Source organism: Apaloderma vittatum, unplaced genomic scaffold (assembly GCF_000703405.1).
Source record: "Apaloderma vittatum isolate BGI_N311 unplaced genomic scaffold, ASM70340v1 scaffold26776, whole genome shotgun sequence".
Taxonomy (NCBI): domain Eukaryota; kingdom Metazoa; phylum Chordata; class Aves; order Trogoniformes; family Trogonidae; genus Apaloderma; species Apaloderma vittatum.
In genome coordinates, this window is record NW_009723825.1 from 9,548 (window position 1) to 37,089 (window position 27,542).

At 37.7% G+C, this 27,542-nt stretch overlaps 1 protein-coding gene across 1 annotated transcript; it reads right to left on the reverse strand.

The window, feature by feature from the left end:
- On the reverse strand, positions 1–26,744 carry KIAA1107 (KIAA1107 ortholog). The gene is made up of 16 exons (XM_009872267.1): positions 26,459–26,744; positions 25,487–25,604; positions 21,189–21,278; positions 19,009–19,089; positions 17,788–17,884; positions 17,071–17,159; positions 16,764–16,866; positions 12,996–13,178; positions 11,784–11,921; positions 10,613–10,742; positions 8,036–8,097; positions 6,431–7,067; positions 6,043–6,127; positions 5,325–5,464; positions 1,821–4,178; positions 1–470 (listed from the first exon to the last, which is right to left on the reverse strand). Exons 1-16 carry the CDS (start codon positions 26,742–26,744, stop codon positions 1–3), a joined length of 5,067 nt encoding a protein of 1,688 aa, XP_009870569.1.
- Between the last annotated feature and the right edge of the window lie 798 nt (positions 26,745–27,542).

A 27,542-nucleotide genomic window follows, 5' to 3' on the forward strand; every position in this document is an offset into this window, starting at 1 on the left:
TTAATGATGAGTTTCCAGTTCAAGAATTGTCCATTCCCCTTGAGGGGACGAACAGTCTTCAGATGAAAAGCTTGCCACTGTAATGCTTGCTGAAGAATCATCAAGTGGAGAAATTAGTTCAGTCCACCTACTGAATGTGTCAACTTGTGATGTACCCTGAGGATTTGAACCATCTCGTGCCAGAAACAGTGTCTGATTGATAAGACATTGTGCTAAGTTAAGGTCGTCAGGAACAGAGTTTTTGAAGCCTATGTTTGAGTCCTGCTCAGATAACAGTTGCCTGAGAAGAGTCCAGTCCTGTTCCGCAAACTGCTGATCTTCAAAATCCACATCTAGAACTGCTGTTTCTGAATCCATCCTCTGCTCAATTGCTTCTCCAACATCCATCTCATATATTGGAGAAAGGGTTTTTGAAGGCCGATGCTCATACATGCAGGTTTGTGCCAATGTGTCATAATCATCTATGTCTCCTGAAATAATTCACAATACTGTACAATGTAAAAATTGCAGATGAGCCTCCCCTCAGGGCTGTGTACAGCAAAATGTAACTCATTCAGGAAGGACAATCCAACCAGGTTAAAAAAGGGGAATGGAGGGTTATACAAAATCGACAAAATTTGAGGCATTTATTTCCTATATAAAAAACAAAGTATGATTTATAAATTAAGTTAAAGCAGCAATCACCACTGGTAATTAACGGTAACCTCCATGATTATGTTTCTGATACAGAAAATGACAATGTAAATATACACTTAATGCACATGAAATTGCTCATTTACTACATAAATTAAATTTAGACCAGGAGCTGCATGGAGGGAATTAATAGAGAATGATTACTGAATGGTGACTTAAACTATGTCAGCTTAGAAAAGAATTAAAACCAAAATTGTTTATCCACAGGCTTATTTCTACACTGCACATGCAAGGGCAGCTGCAGGCAAGGGCAAGCAAACATAATAAAAAAAAGTACAACTTCTAATGTCTTCTTGTTCTATGGTCTGGTAAGACATAGATCATCATCATTTCATTACGCTTGAATACACAATAGTTGCAATCAACACTATTGTATATTTTTGATGGGATAAACAGACTGAGTTATTGGTATAAAGAAGACAAAACACAAAACTAGACAAGTATTCATCTAGCTACGTGGAACAAGTTAGAACTTTTCTGTATATAAGCATTAGTTCTAAGTATAATATCTCTATTTTAGGAAATAAGCTTTTACTGGTAAAATTTAGAATTTTAGACATTTCATAAGCACTAAAATCAGAATTCAAACCCGCTCCCACTGATGTATATGGCAAATATTCAGTTATGTTCAGTGGGAGAAGGATCCAGATTGGTGTAATAATATATAAATAAATAAATTACAACGATAATGCATATAGCTGTTCAGGTAAACAGTTCAGTGCGCTTTAGTTAAGGTTATTACTGTAGTTATTGCACATCCCATTCAGACATACTATATGTTGTCAAGCAGACAAAACAAATACTAAGATTCCATCAAAAGCTGATGCTGTCAATGTTAGATTGGATCAAAAATAACCAAAGTACAGGCAACTGCATCCAATCTTTCTTTTAGTATGGCATAAAATCTCTTTCCTTGTAGTCAAGTTTCTCATTGAACAGCAGGGTATTGACGGATATTTCAAACAGACAAGCGTTCTCTACCCAAGTGAAGTACTTTAAAATATTTAAATTTAATATAGTTTCAGCCAAAATTACATCAATTCAGGATTAAATCCCAGACAGATTGCCAAAGCTTTCACTATTAATTTGGTTTTGAATGACTGAATGTTTCTATTTCTGTACATTACCTGGAAGAAAATCAGTATTAGCGCATTCAGTAGTTGCTGGTTGACTGTCTCTCACTTGACCTTCCTGAGTCAGTGTCTGATTTGTACTGGCTTCTACAGGTTTTGCAGAGCTGCTCTTTTGCACATCAGAATTAGTTTCTCTCTGATGAAGATCCAAGTGACATGGTCTTTCTTGAGATTTTGCATCATTGTCTAAGTATTTATTGCACTGGTGAAATTCATTAGCCACCTCACTCTTCATATTTACTTTTTGGTTTTCCCCCGGACACAGACTAACTGCTGAATATACTTTCTCTGGGGGATTTTGCTCAGTCATTGAAGCACCTTGATTCTCCTTCCCTGGGATTTCAGTGCCATGGAGATGCAGGGGAGAACCTTCACTTTTTTCTGCTGCATTGTCTCTATCCTTACGCTGTCTGCAGTCCAGGAATCCATCTTCAATTTCCAATGAGTATCCTGAATAAAAAGTCTTTCCCTGGTGCTCCTGAGAAACACTCTCAAACACCTCTGAAGGAGTAAGAGAATCTATTGAATGCTGACGGGAGGTGCGAGTTTCCACTCTGTCATCAGATCCTAATTCTTCACATTCATCTACTGAAAGTAAAACAGATCGTTTGAAATTTTTAGTTTTAGAAAATTCTTGACTTGCAGTATCATTTTCTGTTGCGTCTTCAAAAGCTAAATTATCAATTCCTTGGAACTGTTGAGTAGGAACATTTGGTGGAGGAAAGTTTCCTGCAACATTCTCTGCTTCAGATCTGTCATCTTCTGTTTCATCAGCAGAAGAAGAAACTTGGTCTGCTTCCTCAGTAAACTGTGCATTACCAAATGTAGAACTTTTGCTTTCTTTAGTACTGGTCCTTGCACTTTCCTGATGGGACCAAATTTCAGGTCTTTTTCGTGGTATTTCGTCATCACTTGTTGAATTAACACGGAAGAGATCAGAACCCTCTTTTTTCATTTTCACTTCTATTCTTAAGCTACTGTCATAAATTTTTAATTCCTCAGGTGTACTTGTGTCGCTGCTGCTTCTTCCAAGAAAATCATGACATAGCATAGTGCTGCATTTAGAAATCCCCCTTTCATTGGATCCTTCGTCATCCTGAGAGCCTCCAGCATCATAATCTTCTGATCTTGGCTTTATATCATCAGAGGATGTGGTTGCACTGCCAGTATCTGATTCAGGACTCTCTCTTGGATCTAGTGCACCAGTACTCCAGTGGTCTACAAAGGGCATTTCTGCATTTTCATGGTTTTCTGTCATATCTGTAGGATCTATAGACTCTGTGTAACGAGGTGAATATTTTTCTGTTATTTGTTCTGTGGAACATTCTGAAACATCATCTAAGTCTGCTGTAACTGATCTGTATTCAGACAAGGCTGATGTATCACACAGCTCATCAGCTGTAAGAAATCCCTCCATATGAATCTGAGGAGATGACGTCTCATCCTCTTTGTTGGATGTTACACTGGAAAAGCTTGGTAAAGCGTTTTCACCATAGTTAAGACATGTTCCGGAGTTGAATTTATCACTTTGTTCAGTACAGACTTCTGTTGCTTTTGAGTGTTTCACCAGTTCTCCTGAAGCAGTAGGCTTTTGATTGGTTTCCTTGGAAAAGTCTGAGTATCCATCACTGGAAGACTGTTCATGACAGTGAAATTCAGCTGTATTCTCATCTTTCTCTGTATCTTCAATCTGTTTAATTCCAGTCTGATCTCCACACATTTGTCTTGCTTCTGTTTCATTTTGCAGTGAAACATGCAGTTTAGAAATAGTTTCTTCTGTAATTAGAGGAGAGGAAGATTCAGACTGTGTTTTGTATTCCACATTTTCATAAGGATTGTCTAATTTTTGTTTATGGGGTTGATGGGATGCCAGCAGTTTATCTTCGCTGCTGCTTTCCATCACAGATTTTAAAGATACACTTTGCTTTGTGGAATAGCATTCAGTATTATCATGAAGCTGACCTGCCACAGCATCAGCTGTATTTTTCTCAAGTTTCTGTCCTGCACTTCTGGGCTCAGAGGTCTGTGCATTCTTCTGGATAACAGGAGATTCGCTCCTTGAATGTTTTTGGGCAGAGGACTGAGATTTTAAGACAGATTGCCCAGCTGTTTTTGGTTTTGGTTCCTTATTATTCATAATCTCAGCGTGCTTTGATGGAGCCAAAGATTTAGATGCTGTTTTTGCAGCAGTTTTTGCTACAGGTGTTTGCGACTGCTTAACACTCTTCTTCTTGGCTGAAGGATGTTTTTCTGGGAGTGCTGTCTGAACCAGATGTTGTAACACATTATTGTCTTCATTATGTTTTGGAGATGTTCCTGATTTCAGCGAATTTGGTGATTCCCTCTGAAATCCTAACAAAGAGTAAAAAAAAAAAGAAAAAGACTATAAAGCTTGTATATGCCAGTCAAAGTATATTCACCAAATTTATGTGTTTATTTATGTTGAGAAGCAAATTACTCAACTTTTTACATAACTAAGGGATTTAAGGCTTGTTAAAGAATTAAGAATTGAGATCTTAAACAAACAGTAGACAGAAATACCTTCTTGCATTTACATGCATTTAAAACTAAAGCACTTCATTTTCTATACGTAAAGGAATTACTTCAACGGGTAATGGAAGTAGCCATCACTGGAGCAGAAAGCAGCATCTGTCTCATGTGCACAGAAGCCCTGCACAGCAGCTTAGCACAGGAAGTGATGAGCACTGTATTCCATTTACATTGTAGGGGAAATGAAAGCAGGCAGAAGATAATTACATTAGTTACAATGTGATTAGAATACCAGAATTAATGTCCCTGCTCAGTTAGAAAATACTGCAAGATCTTTAATGACCACAAATTGACAGGGCCTGTGTTTTCTATATCATAACGTATTTACGATAATAGAACTTACATATTCGTCTCCCCCTCCTCAGTAAGTGCCAAGTCCAAATGGGATTAAAAAGTGCTCCATCCTTAACACTGTGTATCTTTTTAAAAGCAAGATTTCCTCTCTGTGGCCTACAATGTCATGTCCCACACTTGATATAAATAGCTGTTGAAACCAAGGATTCATTGGTGGGGTAGGTCAGTATGAGTAGTGCTGCCGCTGGGGGGATCACCAGAAAAGGGAGGCATAAACTAACAGTTGATAAAGGACTCTGCAGTCCAGATTTTTGATGCGTATTATAAATGCTTGACCTACAGAATTTCTGTTGAACTCAGTCATGGTTCCAAGCGCAGAAGTGCAGGGGATAAGCAAATAAAAGACTCTGCAAAGCAGATTAAACAAGCAGAAAGAAACACCAATTGGCAGCGAAGACCATCTTTTAAATATTTTGAAGTTGACACACATTCATTTGCATTTTACACTTTCAGATTGTCACCAAGAGTGAAATATGGAAAATAAACAGAATTGTTCAGAAGATTTTGCCAAATCATCTGCGCTAAAAATGTATAAAAAAAGACAAAGCTTTGCATAATAATGGCAGACAGTTTCATTGCTGTATGAAACTTTACCTTGGTTCTTGGGAGAACTGGTAGATGTGTTTTGAGCCTTTTGTTGTGCTGCAGAATTACTACTCACATTCCCTTTTTTCTTTAGTGCAGCTTGTGCGTTTTGTTCGTTACAGCCTTTACCTGTTGATTTTTTTGTCAGGCTGCAAAGAAATTATCATTTCCAAGTTTAAGATCTAGCAATGTTTAATTATATTTAAAGAAGCAGTATATGTGCACACATACATAAACATATGTTGTAAACACTGAAAATGCAACCTAGAAGATAGACTTTTTGAAAAGAAAACCTATGTGTGTATGTATTTACATATATACACACACATATATATAATATGACCCATTTCACTATTTCACTATTTCACAGTGCTTCAAGTGTCTTCCTGTCCAGTTTAATCTAAACTATATCAGAAATGGTGAGTTTACAACACCTTGTATGGTCATTAACTGTTCCATATGCAGAATTCTGAATGACCTATAACAATTCAAAAATGATTAGCGCGAAACAATCCAACACAAAATGCAAACAAGTTTTATCTTTACAGCAATGTTTCCAATAGCTAACTCAAATTGTTTTGCTAATAACATGCAACAGACAACCATCTGCAGACTAAAAAGAACATGTTGACTTAACAGTAAGTTTAGTGGTTCACCTGAAACTTTTTTCACAAACGTACAAACACACACATATATATGTAAAGCAGCATATTGATTTCTAACATACCTGCTTGTGGCATTAGCCTCCAGCTCAGTCTTTTTTTTTTTGTTTATGACTCCATTTGATGTCTTCACAGATGACTTTGTTTTCGCTATTGTAAAGTAAATTCAAAGTTAATTTTGGGGTGAAATGCATTGCATGTAGGTACTGAAAAAAATCAAATATATCAGCTATTGAAAAAGGCATAGATGCTAAACTTGTTGAACTTTTATATGGGTATCAGCTGATCATAAAATCAAGTCAGTTGATAAAGGAGAAATTTGGGGAGAAGGTTACTTTTGTCAATCTATAGTAGATTTTTTTTAAAAAGCTTCTCAGGCTGGCTTTCAGTGTATGACTAGCCTGGGAGAAATCAGAAGGGGACTTTAAAAGAAAGTAAAAAATTAAAAATTACCAGTCTGTTTTTTCCCTTCCTCTAGCAATTTATCCTCTTTGGGCTCCTCTGTCTGTTCACCGGCAGTCTGGGTGTCAATGTTTGAATTTGCTGGCTTGCTGGAAGTTCCTGCCACAGTCCCTGTGGAGGGAGATTCCTTCCCTGTGGTTTTTTTCAAGGGTTTTGTTTTGATCTGTACACTTGAGCTTACTGTCAGCACTTTAGGTCTGGCTCCTGCAACTTTTCCTTCATGGTTCTTTAGTCCTTTGCCACTTCCTGAATTTTTTTGTCCACTCGCAGATGATGTCTTTTCTATATCTTGCTTGGTAAGCATGCTTTCAGCCTTCACGTTTCCATTATTTTCTATTTTTGTCTTTATAACAGCTCTAGCCTTTGGTGAAGCAGCTTTTTCCCCAGGTTTTGAATCCTTGTTAATCTTGGAAATTATTTTTTTGCCATCTTTCCCCTTCACATCCTCATGCTTTGAGGCCTTATTAACAGTGTTTCTATTGGTGCTGGATGTATGTCCAGATGCTCCTAATCCATCAGATTTCATTTTATCCTGATTAGTGGAAGGATCTCCCCAGCAATCTTTCTTGCTGTGTTCTGTCTGGGAAGTATTTTTTGTACCAACAGATGAAGCAATAGATTTGTTCAGCTAGAAAAAAAAATCAAAAAAAAAATCAGGAGAACAAAAACATTTATAACACCAAACTATCCATAATCTTTCATTTCTGAAACACACATACTTTTTACAGGTACCAGAAGTAACTAGAGAGCCTTGTAAATCTCATGTGAAATACTGCTCTGTAGAAGGGACACAGAAATATTTAAGGCAGAGTTTCACTTGTACTTTGGACAAATTACTCTGTAATATTTATATTATTAGTATCTGCTGAAGTAAGAAAACTTTCCTGGAGTTAACATACGCATATTTTCCAAAGAAGAATAAAGACTATGAATTACTACAAACCTAACCCCCAAAATTAATTTATAATACGTGTGGTGTTTTTAACCAACGCTGTATCCACCAGCCAAGTGACAACAGTAATTCCCTCTCTCAGGTAAAGACATATATTGAAACGTGGAGCATTAGGCACATGAAATGGAGTCTTTGTGGTACCAGTCTCATTCCAATGTATCCAAGACCATCAAATTGTGTCAACCCTGTACTGTTTTTCTACCACATAGTAACATAGTTTTGAGCGTGAGTCTCAACAGAAGAGTTGCAGAGGACACTGAAAAATATGTTTTGAGTGCAGCAGACTTGGAGCTGTGGCGGTTTGTGACAATAGCAGAGCTTCATTAGCTCAGTAGCAAACCATTTGCTCTGGGAAGCAGATCAGTTTCATTACATAGCAACAGGGGAATGTGAGATTCTGAACACAAATTCCTGTTCTTTTATTTGAGCTTATCTGTTTGAAAATGTAGCAGAGCATAGGTTGAGTCCTAAGATGTTTCCAGTAATGGACATTACTGATTCTGCAGAAATAAAAGTTCACCAAAAAATACAAATTTTGGTACATTAAATAATATGACAAATTACTATTTAATTTAAAACACATGAAGAAAGTAGTTGTGTTTCCAAGCTTCTGAGTATTTTTAATATTTGGATATAATGTTTACCTGAGAACTAGTGAATACAGGCTTTTTGCCAAGTCTTCGGTCATCACCCTTGTCAAATGCAGCTGTAAAAAGAACAAAAAGTTTCTTTACTGTTTAGCAGGAAAGAAGGGAGACAGAAGACTATCCAGCCTACTCCATTAACGCCATCTGAAATCAGAAAGTTGTTCTTTGGGTCCTGTCATTATTCTAGGAAGGCTAATTTTGGTGACATGGCAAGTGTTAAGTGGAAATACCTGGGTTTATGTTCAGAACAAAAAGTGTGGTGTCTGTAATGAGGTCACATGGCCAAAAGCAAGTTGTTTAACTTTTCTGTTTCCCCATTTCCACAGTAAGACACACTTTTGTTTATCCAAGCTTAGCTCACTTAAAGCTTGCAGTGCCCCGAGACCTTTGAAAGTGTACAAAATTTACAAAAAATATTTTCAAATTTAGAGTACTAATGATGTAAGTGACAGCACTTACTTATTTATACTTTTTAAAGAAGAGATTAATTACGTTAAAGTAAATTATATTAGTTGTCAAAAGAGGTAACGCCAAAATATCTAAATGTACACAGTAAGACCATAGTGCCTTTTTAGACAGCATGCAGCATAATGTCATGAGAATTATCCCTATGATTGTCATGTGGAATTTTCAGGCAGTGAATGCCTTTTTTTTTTTGACTGGTGTAGTCTGGGAGAGAAGCATTTTTCAGTAAAGCCTTTAAATCTGTTGTGCTTGTAGAATACAAAAAGGATATTTATAGACACTGTACAAACCCAGAATTGATAAGGTTTCATTGTTGTTTGTATTAATATTTCAGCTGAAAAAAGGTTCTGCAAAAAAGTGTTTAAATATTTAAGCATTCAGTGCCACATGTACTGACATACTATTTATTCACATATTTGTATGTATCACACAAAGAAAAATTCTGCTGAATTCTTATTGAAGGTACTAAAATTAATTTTTGTATAGGTCTGTAAAAAAATGACACAAAAGGTATGCTGAAAATGGCACCCCAGGGATCTAATCCTTTTTCTAGCAATGACTCTGCACATTATTACATACCAATGTATTAAAACAAAATCTGTATCAACTTGTGCCTAAGAAAACACAAGACATGATGTGAATAAAAAACCTCACAATATCATCTGTTGTATTTTGGCATTTTTCCTCCACTGTTACAGCCTTCTAATTCTGTATAGGTTAAATCTCTAGAAGATAAGCCACCTCCAGATATCTTTAAGATGAAAGTTGATTTAAGTTATCTCAGACATATTTTACCTGAAGATTAAAATTTTCCTACCAGTATTGTGTGATTGCTTTGCCTGTAATTAAACCCAAATAATGTATGCAAACATTTCAGCATGTTTACATATCAAATGTCTGCTAGCTCTAAGTTTTAATTTAATCTAAAAGAAAACAAAACAATTTCTGGCAAGATGGGGTTAGGACAGTCTTGAATTTTTTTTTGTATTGAAATCACTAGTGCAAAGCAGCCTGAACATTATTTACAGTAAGTATACCATCATCCTAAAATGAAAACACCCTGAAACAAAATGCCCATCCTTTTCTAAAGTGAGCTCCTCAGCTTTGGAAGGATTTTATAATCCAGAAACAATCATTAATGTGTTTTACACAGTAGCAGTGAGATGTAATTTGGCTACATCCCTAAATCTTGCTTAGAAAGACTGCCACTGCATCTTTTTCTCAGCATGTAACTGTAGAATAAAATCTTCATCCACCTATAAGCCCAAACAATTTGATAACTCTCATATCCTAGCTACTAATGTCTTTAAGAAGGACACCAAGGTGTTTATTTCTCCTTTGAATCAAAAGCTATTTGATTTTAGAGAAGTCTTCGACACAGCCTTTTCTTTTCTAATACTGTACTGTCAAAGCGAATATTCAGCCGTAACCCGACCTCCATCATCAGTTCCGCATCCTCAGAGTACTTGTGTACTTCAAAACAAAGAAACGGCCAGAACAAAAACTCCTTTTTGCTGGAAGTGCTGCCTGGTAGAATTTTGAGCAGACACTCTGCAGCTCCTTGGGGGCTCTGCAGCAGCAGCCCCAGGATCACAATACCCACGGCCGGGGAAGGCGGCTGCCGGCGTTTGCTCACAGGCACGAGATGAGCATTATGCAAGAGACAAGCAGTATCTATACATTATGGAGAGAACGATAAAGGATAGAAGCTGTATTCATGGAGCGGATAATCTGCTTTGTGCAAATTTAATTCATCCACAGTGCTTACCTCCTTAAAAATGAGACAGACAAGGTTTTTAATACTACTGCAGTATTTTCAATAATTTAGAGTAGCTGTAAATAAGGATAGAATCGATCTATGTGCTTCTATTTCCTATTGTATACATGCCTAAAAACAAAAGCAGGGGAGACTCTTCACAGAAACTGACTTACTGATTTCTGTGTTTGAAACTAGCTAAGCGTGCTATTATGCTTCTGTTCTAAAACACCACTTCGAAAAGCCAGAGCATCACAAATTTTGCTTTTGTATCTGGCTCCACGATACCACCTACATTTTATCTACTAAACAGATTGCTAAAAAATTCTAATGCCATTTGATGCCAGACATACCTGCTTGTATTTTTTGTTGATGGTCTGGCCTCATCAGCTTCCAGCCTTCTGTGTGACGAACAGCATAAAAAGACTGAACCAGGAAGACCCAGAGCTTATCACGCAGAGCCTGGATCTTGCACGTAAAACCCTGTGTTCAAGTAACAAATCAGCAGCTGGCGAGGGGCATATTGTCATAGCAACCAGTGATTATTCCTTTCAGAATCTACTTACTCTCTAAGCTAGATCAATGATGTCATCACTTATATTTTATAATGGTCTGGTAGATGGAGATGCTGTTTTTGAAGGATTATTGCCCACCACAGTGATTTTTAAAGTACTTTAAAAGCAAGGCATACTACAGCGCTAAGAAAACACTACATTGCTCTTTCCCCCCTCCCCCCTTTTGTTTTTAATGAACCCCATAATAGCTCTTTACTGTCAGCTGTGTCACAACAAGGTCAAATACTCTAGGGAAAAATAATGTATCTGATTAAATTTCATTCCTTTTACCAAGAAGATCTACAATAGCACCAGATTGCAGTAATTCATTCTGCATGTATTTTCAGTCTTTGCTTGCAGCGTCATTCTGGATTTTAATCAGTATGTCATACTATTCAGGAATTATCCCCAGCATATATGGTCAACCACAGCTTAAATATAATTATTTATATTGTGTGGATATACACGGTATGTTACATACACGGAGGCTGACACCTCCCCCAATCCAAAACACACACACGAGATTAAGAGGCAGTCCTTGCTCAGAGGACAGTCTTAAACAAAAGCAAATGTAGCTGAGATTTGACAAAAAGGGGGCAAAGATACTTAGAGAGAAAAACCTCTCTTCCCCTGTGAGTTTAAGGTAGTGCATCATTTTGGTGAGTTTTTTCTCATCATGAATTTAAAGTGAGAGTAAAAATCAACCGAACAATGGTGCCCATGGGACTTACATTCTCAGTAACACACAATATTTTTTATTGCCATATATAGTGTTCCTCTTTAAAGGAAAATATTGATAGTATCCAGGAAATAAATGGCAAGATCTTCTTGGATTTAGGCAGCCACTTGTCTTTGTGACCCCCAGGGCAGGATTGAGCCACTTGAGCTCAGACTGCACCATCTGATTTGAACCTTTACACAAAACACCAGAAGAGTTTTTCCTACAAACACCACACATGGGAAAACCTACCATTTCCTTCACGTTTGTGGAGTCCAACAACGTATCCACAGCTACAAGAAGAAAGCAGCTCTTTTCGTTATTAATACTTTTTTCAATTGCATTACAAATTAGTTCTAGAAGGTCAGGTTTGCTGCTCATTGCCTGTGCCTGAGGAAACAACAAAAGGCAGCAGTTTAAAACAAAAGCGCGTCCTTCAAGCCTTACTGCGCAGAGAGGAGCCGCTGTGGCACTGGGCAGGAGGTGTTCCCCAGCTGAGCATCTTCCTCTGCAGCCATTCTATAACCCCACCCCTCTCCAGGCCTCCAGCAAATCACCCTGAGGCTAATCCAAATTTTAAGGACAAGCATGCTGTGAGGGATTTACAGCCACATGCATTCTAGATGAAAAGACATCTCCCTATTTATTTTTTTAATCGTCTATACATCTTAAAAACCCCTTTTCATGGAAGAAACAAACCAGCTAGATGACTAGATGTGTTCTCACTGGGACCTGCATCATTGTCACATTCTTGCAACTCACCACAAAAATCAGAAGTTTGAGGATCTTGCTAACACTCATAATCATTCTTCTAAGTCCATGCTCTTGTTCAAGGGGTCTGAAAGCTGTTTCAAATCTGTCGCAGGTTAGGGCTGGGCCAGCCTTAACCCACAACAGTGGGGATTGCTATGGAGGGAGGGAGTCGGGTTTGATATCGGGCTACTATCTATAGTTGTATATAGTTCTGTACTTTTATCATTCCACTATCATTTATATTATTGTTTCATTAAAGCTGTTCTAGTTTTTTCTTCTCTAACCCGTAAGTCTCTCTGCTTCATTCCCTTTTCCTTCCCATTTGGGGGGGGGAAGAGGGGGTTAGAGAGCGTCTGTCTGTGTTAGTGGCTGGCCCCGCCTTAACCTGTGACAAAAGTTTATGCATATACTTAGCTCTTTCCAAAACAGAAACTGTCCCACTAAATTAATTGGACCTTTTGCCAAACTGAGGCACATAGCCTGAACACACTAATCAACCCTGTGTATCAAAGTATTAATGTGCTTTAAAACAACACTGAAAAAAACCAACCCCACCCAAAAAGTTACCACTGCTTTTTTTTTTTTATTTTCCATAGAATTGTATTTCAAAGCACAAGTTGAAACTATTTTCATTACTTAGCAGCCTGAATTACACAGAGTGTTATAATTCAATTTATTTGGAAGCACATGATTACTTGAGGGTACTTTCACCTGCAACAAAGTAGAGAAACCTTCACTTTGGACTACTTGCAGGAAGTTTGCCACAATAAATGTTACGCATTCCTCTTGCAGCCTGGATGCCAACGCCACAGCTGCCTCTGTCCATTTCACTTGAGGAAGACTATTGATCAGCCGGTCACTCTCCATCAAAAGGAAAGCAGCATTCTTGTGGTTCTTAAAAAAAAACCAACAGAAATTAGCCTGTTGCCACGTAATCACCTAAAGAATTGTGGCTTGTAAAATAGCTTCTGTTCAATTACTGAACACTTACACAAGGATCCAATTATGTATTAATTTCCCTTCTTTAAATCAATTTGGATTTTGATAATTCTGAGCATTATACCTACCTTTGGAACTAAAGCAGAAACAGGAAAAATCTACTGTTGCTGTTTTGCCTGCTGAAGTTAGGCAGTAAAGTTTTCAGTAGCTTTTATTGTATTTTTTCAACTGTGTATCGTTACGTACTGCTGTCTTGAACAAAATAAACCAGGTGTTAAGTGGAGAAACTGAATAGAGAAAAACCTTTTAGGTCACTGAAGAATGTAATAAATTCTCAAATAAAATGGGTTAAGTGAAAATTTTAGGTGAATGTGGATGGCCTAGCATTCAGGAAACATAAATACCCCAGCATTTTCGTACTTAAAAATCCTTTTGCTTTAAAGGAGTCAGACATAAAATATTTGTCTTCCCAGATGAAGTTTTAACTAAACTTACCCTCTTTGTTGTCTAACATTTATCTAAGAAACATAACTGTTATGTTTACAGGTACATTTAAAACAAGCAAAATGATTTGCTAATATTTATTCCCCTGGTCTGTGTCTTTGGTTCTTTCATGCATTGCATCAGCATGGTACCCGAGGGCAACTCCCACTGGCTAAGGCATCACTTCAAAAGAACTTGCAATTTATTGTTAGCCACATTAGAATGGACTGAAAGCTCTACTCAGCATGACCTAGTAGGTTAAGTTCAATAACAAGGAGGAAGCAACAATTCAGATAAGTATTTGACACAAAAATCCGTGCTGTAAATTCAGTTTATAGTCATGTTTGTAACGTAGAAAGCAGGGAGAACTTTCTGCTCACATATTATAGTTGAAACATAAAATCTGGCCAGCCATTGTTCAGCTGTATTTTTAAATTATTTTACTGATCTGTAGGCAAAACCAGTTTGTTTCTATGTGTAAATGATAAATTAAGGATTAAGTATATGCTTATGGTTTGATCTTGCTCCCAGTGGACTCAATTACAAGGTTTTTGAATTGTCCAGAATTCAGCCCCTGCTCACAAGGCAATAAGCATTTACTCCCATTAGACACTTCCAGTGAAATAGAAAACACCTCCATTGACTTACAATTAAATCAGCACTTTGTAGGAGTGGCTCTAACAGAGTTTTACTTCTCTTCTTACATATTTTCCCTAACCATTCGAAAGTGGAGCCCACTTACCTAAAAAACTGGTAGTTTTTGTGCATGTAGTTGAGACACCGAGGATAAGTACCTAAACAGTGTTTTTACCCTGCGCTCCTATTTTAATGTTTCTGTGTTCTATCGTTGTGGCTTCCCAAAGATTTTTCAATCAGCAATCTCTTTTTCTTTGTGCATTTTCTTCCTCTAAAGGGCTGTCCCACATTAACTAGGTTTTATATTTCCAAGGTGGGTAAACGAAAGGATCGGTGGAGTTGTACTGTTGAGGTGGGTGTAACTGTTAGAAAGTTTCACAGCAGAGAACTGTAGCAGCAGAGAAAAGAGGATCGTAAAACATACAGTAGTCCCTGCAAAATTAATGTCAGGCCTTTTCTCTCGCAAGCAGCCTTAAGCATTTCTGCAGATAGTAAAAAACTATCGGTGGCAAAAAACCTAGTGTGGCAATTCCACACGTTTTTGGACCTGGTATCTTAAGAGCTTGGAGTTAAATGATCACTCACCAGAACTGTTCTGTGGGCAGGAGAGACTTATGCTTTATTTTTTAATTTTGCAGTTCTAAAAGCTTTCTAGGCTTCAGTCCATAAATAACCAGTGAACCTTGCAAAGACACACCAGCATAAATGTCAAATCAGTAAAACGGGAACGAAAAAACCCTGTAGTTCAGACTGCAAAAATCTCCCAGTGAAGCTGGGTACGCAGCCGAAGCAGTACCAAGCACCACAATGCCATGATGGTTCTGCACATGCTGGGAGCTTAAAGGTAGCAGCAGTAGGCTCAGAGGGGAAGGAAGGCCTGAAGTGGCTTAGGTTTATCTTTAAGCTGTCCACATAATAGTGCACAGATGATAGTGCCTGGAGAGTACACACCTCAGCTAGTTTGGAGGTGGGTAGCAGTGTAACTATATACAAATGTGTATCAGAATGAACCGATCTATAATCCCGAAAACATTACTTAAAACTTCTCAAAGATTTATACAACACATGACATATGAAGCTATGTATATATTCTAGGAACAATGGATTATATTGATCTAATGTAATGGCAGAACACCCAGCATCTTAAGAGCTACAGCTACTATAGTCTGTCAGAAATTGTGCATTCTGGCAGAGGGACTGTTTGGGTTTTATAACGGTGGATACTCTCAAGCTTCTCTTGGACAGCCACATAGCTCTGAAATCTCTTGTTTTTCAGGTTTTCACCTGAACATACAGGAGCAGCCACCACTCACAGCTGACCTGCTGGCCTCAGCACTTGATGGGGTAAGTCTTGAGAAAACTTGTCCCAAGAAGCCTTCACAGCCCTTTCAGTGAGGGGCAGTTCTTGGCCAGAACCACTTGAGAGTGCATCTCTTGAACCAGGGCTGTGTTTGGCAGCATGAGCTGCTTATTTTGAATCACACTAAGAGAGACATGGGGACAAAGACTTTAGCACGAAATACATGAGAACACATATTTGGCTGTCTCGTGTGTGCTAGAACCAAAATCATCCTGTGAAAGTTACCTGAGCTAGTTAGATTAAACTTTGTGTATGTCGGTCCACATTACAACCATATACATATTCAGTCATGCTTAGCAGCAGCTGTACAGATTTACCTTTAGCTCCTCCACGTATTTGTCATATCTCTGTTACAATTCAGTGCATTAGGCTTATTAGTGGACCAAATTCCTGTTAACAGGTCTATTTGCAATCAGTTACTTTAAGTCAGCTCTGAGTGTAGTTTCATACAGAACCACAATGAGAAAGTACAGATCTAAATTGGAACGATGCACTTACATTGTTCCACAAAAAACGAATGCTGAGCTTTGAGGGGACCAAAACAGTACTGTTATCTGAGAAGTACGTATGTATACTATACTGTCACTTTAGTTTTGAAAAATCAGCTTGCCTGCAAACAAATGGCTTGTGATCACTGCAAGTCTGGAAAAAAAAGTACTTTTTTCCAAATTAGAATATAGGCAGAGAGGAAAAGGCAATCACAAACAATGTATGCCATCATCTAACACAGAAAGTGATGCAGCAGTCCGCTGTTCCTCACTACCCAAATATATAACCTGGTGCTATGATGTCACAGCTGTGTTTCATAAACTTATTTTGTATTACTATGCTGGACTTGGATGTGCTTATCACTGCACTGTGTGCCATGAAGCGTAACAACCACATCTGCACATCAAAATCTGGTTTTAAATTGTTATTTTAACAGGAATTTTTACATAGTGTAAGCGTACCACAGATTTTAAATAGTGTATTTATTATCTCTTAAATTACATTGTACAGATAAATAAGGAAAACATTTACATTGCTCTGTTGTTATAAAAAGCACACTATATACTACTTACCAAAGAGTTAATCAACATAATAAGACAGTTGTTCTGAAGTTCAGTAGGTAAACTGGCAAAGCTTCTCTCTGATAAACATTTTGCAAAATGTTTTCCTACCCATCTGTTGAAAAGAGAGCCTTTCTTAGGTAAGGAAGATAAAACATGTTCTTGTTAGCATAAATGATGCCTCTAAAGTAAAGAGATTAATGTTTAAAACACGAACATTTTATAGGCCAGAGGAAACCCCATCTTGCAAAATAAAATAATTCAACAGAAAAAAGAGAACTGAAAACCATAAACCATAATTTATTTTCTTTTTACTTACTTCATGCAAGCAGCATATAGGTTTTCCACGCCGAATGAATGAGCAATAGCCATGCACTCTAGTACAGGTTGCTGTTTTCCAGGAACAGGCTAGAGTTGTTAGCAAATTGCCACAATTATTGTACATTCAGACTTACAGAAATTGTACAGAAGTACAAAGTCTTCAGTGCAAACAGAAGTACAGTTAGCTGCCATGCTATTAAAGTTTGTTTGCCTTTTTGCAGAATAGGGAAGTCATCTGCTTCGACACATCACTGGTGTTCAGCCTAGTGAGCTTAATAAATGAAAATGCTCAACTCTAAGCAGTTGCTTGTTTTTAAACTAATTTTAATTAAACAGAAATATTTTCTAAATATATGCCCATGAAATCCGCTATGCAAATATATAGTGTTTCCATATTCCTATTAAGACCAATTAATTCAAATTAATGCATTCCATTGTATACGTAATTGCGGAATACTGCTTTTCACCAGTTGTGGTTTACAAATTTCTATAAATAGGTGGACAATACCCCAGGCCTTACTCCCATCAATCCCAGTAAATTCAGCAGATTTACACATAATTTAGCAGATTTACATGTAAGGATAGGGTCTGCTGACTTAAGGTAACACCTTGACCACACAGTTTTTAAGTATCTTGTCAGTATAATGCATAAGTAATAGAATGAAAATTCTTCTTAGGCTTTACGGCTTACAAAGTAGCATGAGAGCTGACATACCTTTTGGAAAAAATTGCAGTAATCTCTTTTCAAAATGTAGATGGCTACTTCTTTCAGCCCATCTAGCCCATACATATCTGCAATGCCCAACATGCGACTAAGGAGAAAGCAGCAGCAACAGGAATCAAAAATCATTTTGCTTACAAGACTATTTATATGCTAATTTTGCTTCTTTGTTCAGTCCGAATTTACTGTGGGAATAGATTGATAACCAAGTGTGAAACTTGGCCAAAGAATAATCTTCAAACAGAAACATGCACTGACCTAATAACAGTCTCCCAACCACAGAGCTCGGTCTCTATAATTAAAGTCGACCTCAGCCACCGTGGGAGAAATGGTTTAGAAGGCTCCCAGCTTCTCTATTTCAAGAGTAGTAAGTATAAAAGATATTTGTGCCAGCAGAGTTTTGGAGCTTTGTAGATTGTTTCCAAGGATTACGTAAAATGTTATTGATGACCCTGTATCAGAGAATTATGTCCTTGATTTTCAAATATTAAAAACACAGTGAGCAAACAATTATTTTATACAATAGTAAATACCATAGTTTTATTTTTTATACCAATTCATTATCTAAACATTGACATTGGGGCATATGATAAACAATTCCGTATTTTTATTTTAGATATATAAAAGCTTTGAACAACAATTTCTAGCATTAGGATATTGTAGTGGCATTGTTCAACAGCTAATATATAAATGGTTTCAGGGAACAAATCACACATGCCAGAACTTCACTAATACAGGATTATGTATAAAACTGTGATTAAAAACTATTTCAGAAGAAAATGCCAACATTTACATTGGTTGCTATATATCAGCTTTTATGGCTCTAAGACTAACTACTTAGCCTTCACACCAACTCAAATGATTATTTAAAAATAATTTCCAAATATTAACTGTTATATATTACCTCACATTGTATATATTATTCTGAAAATTAAAAGGAAGGTACAGGCAAATTGGGTATTATTTTGTTATAAGACACCCTCCTGTTTTTTGCTCTCCTTATATAATGCTCCAAAAACGGCTGGTACACCTTTTCCAGTAGGTGACTTCCAACAGTTTTATTTTTGGAGTTTCCTCAAGTATGTGTAATGATCATTGCTTTTGACACCTTTGTCTCATTTATACTACATGAAGAATTTTCCTTTTGACTTTTGATCAAGAAAATACAGAACAAGCACAAACTACAATTAAAAAATTAGAAAAACTGACATATACCCGACGTCAACTTTGTCTGGGAAGTCCAGAATACCTCCATATATAAAATGTAAGATGACACTCATTTCTACATGGCTTATGCTGCAAACAAGAAAGAAAAAAAAAATCCACAAATGAAGACATGTTCAGAATAAAACGTACCACATTTCTTAGCCAAAGGAAGTTAGTTTAAGGGCTGGTACTTCATCCAACTATTCCAGGAATGGAAAGTGAATGATCTGATAAAATTAAAACTATGTCCAAGATTACTGCAGTGTAAAAATGTCTAAATGGACTGTATTTGGGGTGAATTTTGCTACTCTATAGTCTTGCTGAAACTTTGCAATACTTTAAATCTTTGAAAATAAGTCACAGGCAGCCTAATACTAAGTGCCTAGATTATTTACACTGATAATATGCAGAAAGGATTTTTCCGTCATCTCCAAGTACTTTACTGGTATAAACCAATACTAAGCAATTACATATTTAAAAATATTTTGCAATAATTATTTTTAATTCTTGATTTTACATTTAAGCTTTCCCCACAATAAAAAACCCATTTAATAGCTTTATTACAACAGTAAGTAGGAAAGTTGCATCTCAAAACCTTTGGAAGAAGTCTTTATGCCTAGATTCAGATTAAGAAACACAAGATTCCTACACAGAGTAGTGTTTGCATCCTCGCATTGTTCCAGCACAATAATGCAGAAAGGCACAGAATGTCTGTTTTGACAGGATTATTGTACGTGGGTACGTACGTCTCGGTGTGCAGTCTTCAGAGCCTGCAGGTGCTCTGTACAAATGGAATGTAGTCACGTAGATTGAGCAAAGACCCCTAAAAGCATTGGACATGCTTAAGCAACAGACATTGATGACTGAAAACAAAAGGAGAAATCAACCCTGTTGCTACGAAGTAAAATCAGCACAAATGTTTCTCCGTATATTAGTACACATGATAGCCATAAAATCAACTCTTCACAGTCTTGACAGCTGTTATGCAGAAATTTCATTATTTCGTTAATTCAGAGTAAGCCATGAGTGTTTAAAAAGATGGCAAGGAAATCTGTACGAAGCAGAAAACTGAATTAGAAAAGGTAATATTATGGATAAGAGTCTTAATAACAGAAATTTTAAGACATTGCCATGAGAAAATACTTACATAAAGATTAAATACTTCTCAGGGGAAAGCCTCTACTGAATAATATGGATGAAAATTTCTTAGCCATGTAGAAATCAATTATAGGGATAGAAGTGTAAATACCAGAGTATATTATTGTTGACTACCAGCCTCTAAACCATACTGTGTATAGCATAAAAGCTAAGGAATCAGTTCAAGTAAAAGTGAATTAAAAGTTTTTTAAGGATTAGGTAGTTAAAACCAAATCACAGATAGGCTTCCTGATTTTGCAGCAATATTATTGTACTGATAGAAAATTAAAATTATGAAAATATGAGAAAGTATCACTCAGCCAAGCAATTTTGTATTAACACGAAGCAATTACATTTTGCAGCACTGTAAGGTACACAGTTCTTTCTAAAGAAAGCTGAATCTGCCAGTATTGTGCCTGAACAAAAAAGCATGTGCACGTATCAGTATTAGTTTGCTTTACGGAAAATGTAATATATTTCAACTGATTTTTCTGGTATTGAAAAGAACTCACCTGGCATTCCCCAGCTTATCTATGAAGTCCTAAGTATTCATCCTACACTGACAGCTCCATTATTTTCAGCTCTCACACAAACAGCGATTACAAACAAGCACACTAGTCAAAATTGTTTGAGAGTATGATGCTAAAGTATCAATATTAAACAGTATAAGAAATGTAATTGTGTTTTTTTTTACATTGTAAATACAGACTTATTGCACAAATAAATTATACTTTTCATGACATACACAGCATGAATTGAAAGGAGAGAATTGCAAAATAGACAGTGAATACTAAAGCATTCTCTACAAAAAAAGGATTAGCACCTCTCTGCTGATGAAAAAGACTTCCCTGAACCATCTGACAGTATTAACAAACACACCACACCATTTCATACTGAAGTCAAAACAGTACTCAGGAAATGTATGAGGTTGAAGAAAAGTGTCAAGACAGATTAATCTTCAGTGCTCTATACACGGCGCAGTTGTTACATATTTGCAGTGATTTTAAATTGCCTACCTTTGCTCCCGCACGACTTGCAAAGACAACACTTACCCTTGAAGAGTGATGTGCTCCTGGGAGCTTTCAGCCCAACTTCCACTCAGCATAGCAGCAAAGTAACTAGATCTGGCACATAAAATAGCCCTGAGAGAGAAAAAATAAACATTATTCTGCTAGATACAAATATTTATTATGAGATTCTTTGATAACATTGACTTAAATCTTTGCTCTTTATGCATTAAGGTGTCATCTGTATACTGCATGCCTTTTCTTCCAGTATGTTTGGAATTTCAAAATATGCTAGAGAAAAAAACAGAGTACTCTAAATTTCTCAGTTAGAACTTGTTTCCAGTATGACTTTGACATTCACATAGAGGAAATGTATTATCACAAGCATTTTCCTTCTATATAAAATCACATTTTTTTTAATGTTTTATTCACCAAATAACAGTAAATAACCTTGTTTATACAACCCCATCGTAGACAAATAATTCTATCCCGAGTCTCCTCAATTCTTATACTACTAAAGCTGTATTAAAATGAAAAGATTAGTCTAAAACTTCTTATTTGAAATTGGCTGGCCACCTACCAGCACATCCTAGAAGTGAAACAAATTTGATGCAACATATGATGCAACAATGTGAGGTGTGTTTCCAGCACTGTTTAAGACATCTGTCAATTACTTATGTTTAGACTGATGTCATTGGGAAGAGCAACTGACGTCATTTACTTGGACCTGAGCAAAGCCTTTGACACTGTCTTGCATGACATCCTGGTCTCCAAGCTGATAAAATATGGGACTGATGGATGGACAATTCGGTGGATAAAGAACTGGCTTGACAACCACACCCAAAGAGTGGCTTTCAATGGGTCCATGTCCAAGTGGAAGCCACTTACAAGTGGAGTCCCTCAAGGATCAGTACTGGGACCAGTCTTGTTTAACATCTTCATCAGTGACATGGACAGTGGCATTGAGTGCACCCTCAGCAAGTTTGCCGACCACACCAAGCCATGTGGGGCAGCTGACACCCTGGAGAGTAGGGATGCCATCCAGAGGGACCTTGACAGGCTGGAGAGGTGGGCCCAGGCCAACCTCATGAAGTTCAACAAGACCAAGTGCGAGGTCCTCCACCTGGGTCGAGGCAATCCCAAGCACCGATATAGGGTGGGCAGTGACTGGCTTGAGAGCAGCCCTGGAGAAAAGGACTTGGGAGTACTGGTAGATGAGAAGTTCAGCATGAGCCGTCAGTGGCACTTGCAGCCCAGAAAGCCAATCATGTCCTGGGCTGCATCAAGATGTGTGTGGCCAGCCGTCGAAGGAGAAGATTCTCCCCCTCTGCTCCACTCTCGTGAGACCTCACCTGGAGCGCTGCATCCAGTTCTGGAGCCCACAGCACTAGAAAGATATGGACATTCTGGAGCGTGTCCAGGGACGGGCCGTGAGGATGATTAGAGGGCTGGAGGACCTCTCCTATGAGGACAGGCTAAGAGAGTTGGGGTTGTTCAGTCTGCAGAAAAGAAGGCTCTGAGGAGACCTTATTGTGGCCTTCCAGTGTCTTAAGGGGGCCTACAAAAAAGCTGGTGAGGGGCTTTTTAGGATGTCGGGTAGTGATAGGACTAGGGGCAATGGATTGAAGCTAGAGATGGATCAGTTCAGATTGGACACTTGGAGGAAGTTCTTCCCCATGAGGGTGGTGAGACCCTGGCACAGGTTGCCCAGAGAGGGAGTGGCAGCCCCATCCCTGGAAGTTTTTAAGGCCAGGCTGGATGGGGCTCTGGGCAGCCTGATCTAGTGGGGGATGTCCCTGCCCATGGCGGAGGGGTTGGAATGAGATCATCTTTTAAGGTCCCTTCCAACCCTGACAATTCTGTGATTACCCTTGTATATTTAAAAGGCAGAATTGGCCATAAAGGGGCTAATGTGATTTTCTACTACTTCCATCAAAGACAGCAAGGAAACCCCCGACCAGCAGTCTGTGTAGCTCAGTACCTCCATCAGTATCACAGTCTTCAAAAAAACAAATGAGAAGACCTTTGCAACAGGAGCTTCTTAATGTAGAAGTGGAAGGGCAGAAAGGAGGAGAAGATAGTGGATGAAAACTGCTTTATGATTTCAGCCTTCCAGATTTACAACAGTTACAGTGTTCGCCTTTATATACCTTACCTGGGCTATTGCAGCCGTACATTATCTTCTCACACATGCAAATTTTCCCTGAGACTTACTAAGCTTCCTGTTATTTATAAAATTACTTTATGTCATGTATTTCCTGTGGCAGAAGTAGCAAAGTGTTACATTAGGCATGAGATTCCTTTCTTTTCCATGTATTTGGTGGCTCACAAAATGTTTCACAGCACTGTCATTTTGAGTAGGAAGAAGTAAGAAGAATGCTATTTATGGTCTCTTTTCTAGTCATTACATATTCTGGAGTCGCATCTCTCTTCCCTCCTCCTGCTTCAGAAGTCTCAATACTTTAAATTAGGAACTTCTTGCACATTCCTCCTGTGATTCATCCAGCACTAATAATAATGAAACTTTTACAGAATGCTTCATATTTCAGTGAAATATGTCGACATGTAAATGGGAATTACATCACAACTTTGAGTATGTGAAATTCTGAATACACACACAATCTTGTTTTTATAGGATACAGTAACACAGTATTGTGGACACATGAAATCCACTGTATCAAATTTTGTCATCCTCTTCCAAATAAATTTTAATAATGAACAGGGCTAGGTCAACTTTAAGGGCATAGCTGAAGTGGATATTTCAAAACCTCTGTTTAAATAAGACAGTTACTCATCAGAATATGGACAAGTATGTATTACCTAAATATACACTGATAAAATTTTAACTTAGAAAATACCTGAAGGTACCAAATGGATTAGAAGTAATTTTATCTGTGCTTTCCTACTGTCATGGTGTGTGCAACAGTTTATTACCAAACAAATTTGACTTGCTTCACTCAGAGCTCTGTAAGAATACAACACAGCATTAGGAAAACCTAACTTGGCAGCTCTCTCAGAGCAATGCTGCTACACTGTGGTCTATTGGAAGTTCCTACGACTTCATGAGAAAGTAAGAAATACTGAGATATGTGGGTTGGAGAGGGTGGGAGCTTAAACTGTCTCCTGTTTGAGAACTTCGCAAAACCCCTTAAAATTAGTAAATCATACTGGGGCTTTCACCACAATTATACCTAAAGTTAGATTTCCCTATTGACTCCTCCTGTTCACATGATCCAGTACTGAAACAAGCAAGTCTTGTGCCCGTTTCAGAACATCCTTGTTTTCTCTGTGATTTACTGCCACATTTTCTGTTGGTTAGACTAGATACATTGCTCCAGGCAGTAAATGGCCTAAATTAAAGAGGCTCTGCTGATGGTATCTTTTTGTTGACTTTCTTTTAGCACTAAATATTTGTTTCTCAAAGTTCTGGACCTGAAAATGTGTTGTCTTATAGTGTAGATTAGAAGAAACAAATATCCCTAACTACACTGCATTCTGGAAATTCAGTATATATCCTCATTCTATTATTTAAAAAAGTAAAAGAAACACCACCACCTCCTCCACATTGCAATATATCTTCTGTAAAGATATTTGTAATGTCACTAATATAGCCTGATGACACACACTGGTTTGTGTTGAGAAAATACTAAAAGTAGCAGAGGTTCTTTTATAATCTCTCTCAGTTATTTATATACTGAAAGGGAACAAAATGCAGGCTGTCAAATTTGCTATCTCAAATGTAAACAGACTCATATCGAAGGCGCAAGGAATTGTTCTGACGCTTTAATTTGCTTTCCCGAGCTACAGAAGTCCAATAAGCCAAAGTTCTTAGTTGGTCTTGGACTTTAGATCTAATAAAGGCTGCTGACAGTCTTTACATCTACATGACTGAAGTAATGAAAAGTAAAATCAGATTCTGCATACACAGATTCTGAGGAGAAAAAGCATAAATTCACTACTCCAGAAATTTTCTATCTGTATGGTAATTTTATTCAGCATTAACAGCTAAATAGTTTATTAATAGACATCTCATTTTCTTCAGAAAGTATAGATTAGTGAAAAAAAAGGTTAGCAAAGAAAACCTACACAGTATTTATACATGAGTATATACTCATTAAACAAGTTTACAATGGCTATCTCAGAAGTGCTAAACACTAAATTGTTTTAACAACAGTTGCTGTTAATGAGATAAATAATTTTCACTCGTATCAAGGTATGGCAAATTCTCACATAAGGCCTAAAAAATGTAACAGGACCAGCAATAACTTTAGATATACAGTACCAGCAGCATTTTATACTAGCAGGATTTTGGTTGAAAATCTCTACATGAAATACTTACATACCTGTGAGCTTGAAAATCTTTTCCTTCTATGCAAATATTAATATCTGGACAACAGCACTTCTTGTAGAGCATCATTAGGTCTTCTCCTAACGTAGATGCAGTTTCTAGTTTGGAATTGCCTGGAGATGGAGGGAAATAGCTATTTTCACTGTGTCTGAGGTAGACTAGACTTTTGACAATACACAGACAACTTAAAATATTTGAAAAGAAGACAAGACATAATGAAATTTTTTAACATTTTGTATTCAGGATTGAATTTTCCTTGAAAGGTTTTCCAGATCTTGCATTTCACTTCTTTCGACTTTAGAAATCAGAAATTTGTCCGATACTTCATATTTGATATCTACAGAAGTGCTACAGTTACTCTTCAATAAGATTATGTAGTAAGTGCACTTTTTCTACAGAGATCCACGTTAAAGAAAAGTAGACTAAAGAAGTTCAGGGTCATGTAGCACTGCAAGCTTCTCCCTGAACAGATTTGTTGCTGGATCCTATCTTACTGACACAGCTGTAGCAGCCAACACCTCTGGTGTAGATGCAGTAACAAACTTCCTGTGTTACTTAATTCCTTCACAGTTGGAGTAGGGAAGATTCCAAAATCCTCATAAAACAACAGTGGAACTAGTGTAATTTGCTAGAAGAGGAAAGGAATGGGGAAATTCTGCTCTCCGGAAGTCCATTTAGTACGGACTCATGTTTGCTGTATTACACAGAAAAAACAGGACGCGCTGCTGATGAACGTGCCCCCTGCCTGGCAAGTCCTGTAAGATTTGTGATGCTACACATTGGCTGGGAACCACTCCTGCTCAATTTCTGCAGCAATCCGTTTTTTCCAAGTGTAAGAAATACACAATAGCTTTAATCTTTGCCTGCATTTTTGCATCTGTTTCAGTTTTGGGGTAATTAAGAAAAGAAAAAAAAGAAATAAAACCAACCCAAATATTAACAGCCAAAAGTATCATTCCAAACCTACCTGCAGTGGTTTTGCTGCTTTCTGTATCAATGACTACTTCTGGAATTTCCTCTTCAGTACAAGAGGAACAAACAACTTCTTTCTGCACAGCTTCGCTTGGAGTATTCTGATCAACAGCTGTTCTTTTCCCTTCTCCAAGACAATTCACATTTGTTTGAGCGTTCTGAAGAGTAGCAATGTTGTTTTCTTGTATTAAATTGGGGTCCAAAACTTTTTTCATCATATCCAGCTCCTCAGCTTCTTTAAGATTTTTATCAGATGAATATACAAGCCTAGAAGATGACATTGTTTACTCCTGTAATTTTTTAATTGATCAAAACAAACAAATCAAAAATGGCACTCATGAGCAGAAAACAAAAGCCGGACTCTACAGTGCTTAATAATAAAAAAACCTTTTTTAAAACTTTATCTCTGGGAAACTTACTTATGCAATGTTTGTAAAAGCATAAATCATAGAATGGTTTGGGTTGGAAGGGAGTTTAAAGATCATCATCTTGTTCCAGCCCCTCTGCCATGGGCAGGAACACGTTCCACTGGATCAGGCTGCTCTTGCAAAAAGTCCGTCTCCAGCTTTCCTGTGGGTGCCCTCCAGGAACTGGCACGCCGCTATGAGGTCTCTCCAGAGCCTTCTGTTTTCCTGGCTGAACAACTCCAGCTCCCTCAGCCTGTCCTTGCAGGAGAGGTACTCCAGCCCTTTGATCATTTTTGTGGCCTCCTCTGGACCCGCTCCAACAGGTCCATGTCCTTCTTGTGTTGTGGGCTCCAGAGCTGGACACAGCACTGCAGGTGGGGCCTCACCAGAGCAAAGGGGCAACATCACCTCCCTGACCCTGCTGGCCAGGCTGCTTTTGACACAGCCCAGGGGACACTTGACTTTGTGGGCCACAAGCGCATATTGCCGGGTCATGTTGAACTTCATCAGCCAACACCCCCAAGTCCTTGCTTGTCCATAAACAGGCATTACAACTAAAATGGCGTATCAAGTTAAAAGAAGAAAGGCATCTCTCCCTCGCTTTGCTTTTTTAATTTAAGAAACTTTTGTCTTCTCTTTATAGCGCATCTACTATAACCATCTACTAGCAAA